The sequence below is a fragment of the Fukomys damarensis genome, unplaced genomic scaffold, assembly GCF_012274545.1.
Source record: "Fukomys damarensis isolate Sample0158 unplaced genomic scaffold, DMR_v1.0_HiC HiC_scaffold_29, whole genome shotgun sequence".
In the NCBI taxonomy this organism is placed as follows: domain Eukaryota; kingdom Metazoa; phylum Chordata; class Mammalia; order Rodentia; family Bathyergidae; genus Fukomys; species Fukomys damarensis.
This window is the reverse complement of record NW_022900941.1, coordinates 48,572-55,692: the sequence shown is the minus strand read 5'-3', so window position 1 is coordinate 55,692 and position 7,121 is coordinate 48,572. Positions and strand designations below refer to the sequence as shown.

At 45.3% G+C, this 7,121-nt stretch overlaps 1 protein-coding gene across 3 annotated transcripts; it reads left to right on the top strand.

Annotated features, from left to right (window-relative positions):
• Positions 1-7: 7 nt before the first annotated feature.
• Positions 8-4,738, top strand: Ccdc115 (coiled-coil domain containing 115). Of its 3 annotated transcripts, none has more exons than XR_776201.3 (6): positions 8-280; positions 359-462; positions 546-628; positions 872-972; positions 1,566-1,697; positions 3,417-3,501. XR_776201.3 is itself a non-coding variant. In XM_010603120.3 (6 exons), exons 1-6 carry the CDS (start codon positions 170-172, stop codon positions 3,527-3,529), a joined length of 639 nt encoding a protein of 212 aa, XP_010601422.1. In that variant the 5' UTR covers positions 13-169; the 3' UTR covers positions 3,530-4,738. The 3 variants fall into 3 exon arrangements, 2 of the variants coding, with proteins under 2 accessions (XP_010601422.1, XP_010601423.1); XM_010603120.3 differs by having other exon boundaries at positions 13-280; positions 872-967; positions 3,417-4,738; XM_010603121.3 differs by lacking the exon at positions 872-972 and having other exon boundaries at positions 18-280; positions 3,417-4,738.
• The last annotated feature ends 2,383 nt before the right edge of the window (positions 4,739-7,121 follow it).

The following is a 7,121-nucleotide window of genomic DNA, read 5'->3' as shown; positions in this document are numbered from 1 at the left end:
GGGGGGGGGGGGTCACTGGCTTCCGGGCCACCAATGAAAACGCCCTTTGGGCAGGGCCTCGCGAACATATTGGTTGTCCTACCGGCGCGACTAGCGGTGATTGGACAGCCTGAAAAGAGACGATTGCGGCCTTAGCCTCCGAGTAACCGGTACGCGACTGTGGGTGGTCATGGCTGGTCAGGACATGCGGGAAGAGCTGGACTCGCTGCTTCTGCAGCTACTCAGGGACCTGGAGGAGCTGGAGGCGAAGCGGGTGGCGCTGAACACCCGGGTGGAGGAGGTGAGTGTCTAGGGGGTGGGGGAGGGAAGGAAGGTATACAGGCGTAAACTGAATGTCCACACTCTCCTATCTCTTTAGGGCTGGCTGTCGCTTGCCAAGGCTCGCTACGCCATGGGTTCCAAGTCCGTGGGGCCCCTGCAGTATGCCTCTCGCATGGAACCTCGGGTCTGCGTGCGAGCCAGGTGAGGAACCGGCAATACTGAAGTAGGTAGGTGGGGCCCAGGCTCAGGCCATCGATGGCCTGTTATCCCTTCTTGTCCTTCAGCGAGGACCAGGACAGACTCCAGACATTCAAGGTGGTGAGAGCTGACGCCCAGACTCCAGAGGACGTAGGGCCCCGAGAGGCAGGTGAGTTGCCTTAAAATTTGAAATGCATGCAATAGATGAACACTGGCTATTCAGGCTTTGGCAATAGAGAGAACTCCGCTGAGCTGAAGGTTGCCATAGGGTGGTTTTACTTTAGACCTATAGGGAGGGTGAGAGAAGTTATATGTGTGTGCCTTACATCTGGGATAGTTTTGCAATGAAAGGAAGTCTCAGTCAGCTGAACAGAAGATAAAATGTTTACCTCTGTGTCTGTCTGTTTTGGAGGAAAAAAACTTCTAATTCCAGTGAATCATTCCCAGGATAAAGAACAGGGGATTGGACAGTCTGTGTCAGATCTTCTGGCATGTTCAGGCAAAATGGGTAAGGTCAGTATGTGGCCTTGTTGTGGGAAAATGGCTCATCTGTGGGCTTTATGGGAGCCATGAGAATGGACAGCCTATCTGAATTATAAGGGTGGTGCTGTTTCAAGGAACATAGAATATTGGGAAGGGTTTTTCTGGCCATCTTAGTTACTTTTCTTGTTTTGAGGATACAAAACCCAACTCTAACAATTTAAGGAAGAAGAGATTTTGGCTGTCTTTACAACGTACAGTCAGCTGGCTCCAAGGGAGGATATCATGGCAGAGGGGTCTACCAGAGGACAGCTGCACACAACATGGTGGACAGGAAGCACAGAGGGTCAAGGAAGGTTCCAGGAAGGGTGATACAACCTTCTTGGTCCATAGGACCCACTTCTTCCTTTCAGAGCCCACCTCTTAACAGCAAGTCAGCTGTAATGCAGCCCCAAAATTCAATCACCTTCCAAAAACCCAACCTCTGAGCCCATGAGGCTCTTGGGGGACATGTAGATATAAACTATAACAGCATCTTTCAGTGTTTTTGCAGAATCAGAGCTTAAACTAAGCTCAGCGCTGTCACTAAGACAATAAAGGCCAGCCTCTAGCCTTTCTTTCCTCAGTGCTGCGCAGGCGAAAGGGCCCCAACAACTCTCCAGAGCCAGAGCTCTCTGCAGCCCCACAGGATCCCCTGAACTGGTTTGGAATCCTGGTTCCTCACAGTCTTCGACAGGCCCAAGCCAGCTTTCAGGATGGTAAGTAGATCTGGCTAGTTGGACATGTGGCCCTGGATTAAATTCTGCCCCTTTATCTACATGGAGCACTTTAGTACTAACACCATGTTAAGGCTTCCCAGGTTTTCTTCATTGCAAATATTTGTTGCACTCTGCCGTTTATTCCAAAAGCATTCATTGGCTGACTGCATCATTCTAGGCTCATGCTAGCCGCCAAGGATACAGCAAAGGAGCAAAAAGGATAAACTTTCCTCATGGAATGTTTATCCTGTGGAAGAGATAAAGGGATTGTACAAGTAAATAGACCTTTAATATGATGCAAAATTGTTATTAAAAATTGTGAAAATTGTTATTAAAAAAGTAACATAGGATGGAATAGAACAAGAGTGGGCTTGGGAGCTGCTGCATGAAGGGTTAGGGAAAGTCCGAGGAGATGAGGGGAAGCTCTGGGTGTTCTGGGGGAACAGTGTTCAAGTCAGAGGGGTTCTGAGGGGAGATGTGGCTTGTATGTTGAAAGAGCAGAGAAGAAGCCAGTGGGCCATAGTGGGGTTGGTGCAAGAGGAGTGCCAGGATCTGTGGGCAGGGGGACATGGCCAGGGTGAAATGACTCCTGATTAAGGACCTTGGAGGCTGTGGTATGGCTTTGAGCTGAGGATTGGGAAGTAGAACTTATAGGTTAATAGGGCTCCTTTGGGCACTGAGTGGAGACAGACTGGATGGCAAAGAGCAGAAGCAGGTGCCAGGAACAGATGCAGATGGAAGTGGGGTATGTTGAGAACCTATAAGTTTTGAGAGTAGAAGCCCCAGCATTTATGGACAGATGGATGCAGAGGTGGAGGAAAAAGAGACACCCAAGAGAGCTTATGGTCTCCACCCAGAAGCCTGGGAGGATGGAGCTGTCCTTACCTAGAGTGGGCAGGCTGCAGCATAGCAGCCAAGGGGAACATAGAAGGTTGGTGTGGGTGCGCTCTTGTGTGCTGTGTAGTGTTGGCTGATGTCCAGATGCAACTTCTGGGTTTTGTTTTGGTACCTGCTTCTGAAGTGTGGAAGAGCCTGGACTAGAGAGAGATTTGGGAATTCACTCTGTAAGCGCTGGTGTTTAAACCCTCAAGTTGTGGACACAGATGCAGACTTAAAGCTGAGATGGGATGAGATCAGAGAGGGTCCAAGAATGTGGATTCAGGAATGCAGCTACAGGACAGGGGACTGAGGAACACAACCTGGAGGGTGGGGTATCCCAGATAACAAGAGGACATGTTGCCTGGAAAGAGTGACAAGCTGTACTGCCAAGCAGGAGGACTGGGTGATGCGAAGTGCTAGATGGCAAAGGGGTTGGCAAAAGCTGCTTGGAGGTTGATCCAAAGTCTGTCACTTTCAGAAGCAAAGGAGAAAGGTGCAGGGAGAGTGGGTAAGGGCAGTGAGGAAGTGCGACGATGGAAGGAGGAAGGAAGTGAACCCGCAAGGAGGTGGTGCAATCTGAGTTTTCATTGAGATAAAGGCTGTTGAAGAAGCTTTCTGAGGAGCTGACACCTTCGCACAGATCTGAAGCATGTCAGGGTCCGGGTTCAGTAAGGTGTGGAAGTAGCCAGTGCGTGGTCACACCTGGAATGTTTTAGGAATGAGGGGGGCCCGAGGGCCCTGAAATCTTTGCAGTCCAGGGGGTGGGCTGAGGTGTCTACAACTTCCTGGCTCATATTTCATACCACGATACCATGGTGACACTTTCTCTTTCTTCTCCAGGCCTTCAGCTAGCTGCAGATATAGCCAGTCTCCAGACCCGCATTGACTGGGCTCAAAGGCAGTTCCGGGGGCTACAGGAGAAGCTCCGGCGGCTGGAGTCTGGTGCTGCCTGACTTGTTCCAAAGAGGCAGACACTGAGCACTGCTGTTCTAGATGTGGCTGCCTTATTTCAGGCCTTCTTCACAGACAGCCCCTCCTCCTCCTACCTCTGCCCCACTTACTGCCTTTCCTTAAGATGTTTCCTACTGCACGTTTCTAACTTCATAAGGTATGAAGTTTGAACAGGCCAGCTGAAGAATGTTGAAAGCCACTTCTGGAAAGCCCCTTCCATGCCTGAGTTCTCATAGGACCTACCCCCCAGGGAAGAGGTAAAGGGCTGTTCATGTAAGCCAGCAGTTGAACAGCCTCAGGTCAGTGAGCTGTGGTATTGTTTCCAGAGGATGAAACACTGTGAACAGTGGCAAGAAAGGACAAGAAGGAATGCTTCAGGGTCACCAGACCATCAGAACTAACATGGATGGGGGAAAAGACCATGCACAATTGATATATCAGGACAATATGATTCTAGTCAGTAAAAATACAGCTAGTGGTGTGGTGGTACACACCTGCAGCCCCAGCTACTTGGAAAAAGCTAAGTTGGGAGAATCACTTGAGAGCTCCAGTGAGGAATCAGCTTGGGTAGCAGTGGAATCCTATATCAAAACAGTAAAACAAAGAACCAAACAAAACCCCTGAATATATGGGCAGCCCTTGACTTCTAAACAAGGAAATAAAAGAAGATATGACTTACATTTTCAAGGAAGAAGGGACCTTTCAGATTTATAAAACCTTCCTTTATCTTTTCTGGAGTTTATCTTTCTCTCCATTTGTTGAAGAGCCAGTTATGTTCCTGCTCTGGGAACTCCTTGTTTGGCTTTTGTACTGGGTTGTTACCTTTGTAGAAGTTTCTGGCAGCTCTTTCTGTTTGGTAGGTATTCTGTAATCCTTTTTGTTCATAATAAGATGTAAGTAGTTGTTCTGCTTGTCTTTTACCTTTGTTTTTAGTGTTTAAAAATTTTTCTATATCACAAAACCATTACATCAAACTGTCGAGTAACTGAATAGCAATGTGAAAGCTTATGTTTTTAAATCAGTTTTTAAAGATGCTATATGTTTGGATTGGGGGTTATAATTAATGTGATGAAAAGGGATTATCATTTCCCTCATGAACATCTGGGTTTTTTTTGTGGGGGGGTACTGGGGATTAAACTCAGGACCTTGCACTTGTGAGACAGGCAGCACCACTGAGCTAAATAAATACCCAACCCTCATCTGTGCTTTCATTTGAGGTATCCACTGAGTTCTGTACTTAGCTTTTCTATAATGTATCTTGTATGGTGTTGGTCAGTACACCCTACTCCTGTTCTGAAATGCCATGTTCTGTATCCTCACAGTGTAAACTTAATTTTAGAGCTTCTGTTGTCCATTGGTCTTACTGTCCGTTAGTACACTGGCACCACACATTTTAATTCTTGGCCTTTGTGTTGCAGTGCAGGTAGGGGAGATGTGAACTTGTGGGAGTGTCTTTTTTGACCATGTTGATAGTTTATTTTGCAGTGCAGAAGCTTTTCAATAAGATGAGATCCCAGTTGTTGATTCTTTCTGCTAGTTCCCATACCTCATCTTTGACAAAGGAGCTGACCTTCCCCACTGGAGGAAAGAGAGCCTCTTTAATAAATGGTGTTGGGAAAACTGGATCTCAACCTACCAAAGATTAAAATTAGACCCTTATCTTTCACCATGCACTAAAATAAAATCAAAATGGATTAAAGATCTAAACATTAAAACAGAAGCACTAAACTTGCTGGAAGATAAGTTAGGCAGAACTCTTGAAGACATTGGCATAGGAAAAGACTTTATGAAATGGAAGTTTTGACAGCAACATACTTCTGGAGCTCTCTTCCCTATTGAAGTCAATAGAGTGAAGGACAGAATGTGCTGCTACTCCTCAGGGAAGGAAGACTCAACTGAGATCTTTTACTGTTTAACTGTACTTTAGAAATGGAGCAAAATCGTATTCCCTCTTGTTTCTAGTCTCTGCATGAGAGAGATAGAAGCCCATGATACTGAGTTATGTATTAGGAAATGCTGTTTGGACTAGAGATTGCCATACAATTCTGCTGTCTAAAAAAGATCTATTATCTGTAACCCTTATGCTAATTACAAACTGAGGTTATAAACCAAACACTTTTCAGAAGGATTATTGAGATTGAACTGAAATTTCATGGTCCACTTTTTTTCTGAGGCCTTTTCTGGTTTGAAGTCAGTGGAGGGGAAGACAAAATGTACAGTTACTCCTGATGGAACGCAGCTGCAACTGAGAGAGTGTACCAGTTAACCATGCTGCAGAATTGAAGCAAAAAGAGTATTCCATCTTGTTTCTAGCTCTCTGAATGATGGAGTTATAAGCACATGTCTAAGAGGCTTATATCTGTAATGGCACTTTGGACAAGAGAGTACCATACAGTTCTGCTTTCCAATAAGGGCTTGACTATCTGTATACTTTCTCCTAAGTACAACTTGATCTAACAAGGAAAAAGCACTTTTCTAATTTTTCTTCAGTTTGAACTGCAGTTTTGATGATAATATTCTTCCAGAGGCTTTTCCCCCATTGAAGTCAGTGGAGGGGAGAACTGAACATGCAATTAGTCCTCAGGGAAAGCAGCTGTAACTGAGCAGGGGTGCCAGTTTAATTCAGAAATGAGGCAAAGCAGTATTTCCTCTTGTATCTAACACTCTGTGTGACAGTTATAAGCACATATCTACAAAGCTTGTATCAGGAAGGGAAGTTTTTTCAAGAGAGTTCCTTGCAGTTCTGCTGCCCAAAAAGGGCTTGAGATCTCTAAACTTTGTGCTAAGTAGAATTTGAGGTGAGAAACCAAACACGCTGTTCAGTATGGTTCTGCAGTTTGAAATGAAGCTTTTATAGCAACATATTTCTTGAGACATTTTCCCCATTGATGTCAAAGGAGGGGAGGAGAGAACTTGTAGCTACACCTCATGGAAAGAACCTGCATCTGAACCAGTGTACTTCTAAACTCTAGGTAAGAAATGCAGCAAAAGGGTATTTCCTTTTGTTTCTAGCTCTTTGTGTGACAGAGTTATATGCACATATCTGTGAGGCTTTTATCAGGTAGGGTGGTTGGCCTAGAGTACCCTGCAGGTTTGCTTCCCAAGAAGGGCTTTTAGATTTATAAGGTTTGGGCTTAGTAGAATGGGAGATGAGAATCCAAAGACACTTCTCAGAATGGTTCTGCAGTTTGAACTGAAGTTTTCATGGCAACATATTTCCCATTTGAAGTCAAAGGATTGAGGAAAAATGTACAATTACTCCTCAGAGAAAGGAGCTGCAATAGTGCAAATGGATCAGCATACTCCATATCTGAAATGGAACAAAGGAGTATTTCTTTGTGTTTCTAGCAGTCTTCATGACTGAGTTATGTCAATATCTATAAGGCTTGTATAAGGAATGAATGGCACATAGGACTAGAGAGTGTTATGCAGTTCTGCAGCCCAAAAAGGGCTTGCAGATGTGTAAATTTGGGGTTAAGTGTAACTTGAGAGAAGCTAAGCATACTTTTCAGAATGGTTCTGCAGTTTGAACTCGTTTTGATGGAAACATTTTTCCTGAGGTTTTTTTCCCCATTGAAGTCTATGTAGGGGAGG

Coding starts and splice junctions, on each gene's coding strand:
- Ccdc115 (XM_010603120.3), top strand. CDS start 170: ATGGCTGGTCAGGACATGCGGGAAGAGCTGGACTCGCTGCTTCTGCAG. Junction 463..545: donor CGGGTCTGCGTGCGAGCCAG/GTGAGGAACCGG, acceptor CTTGTCCTTCAG/CGAGGACCAGGACAGACTCC. Junction 1,698..3,416: donor CCAAGCCAGCTTTCAGGATG/GTAAGTAGATCT, acceptor TTTCTTCTCCAG/GCCTTCAGCTAGCTGCAGAT.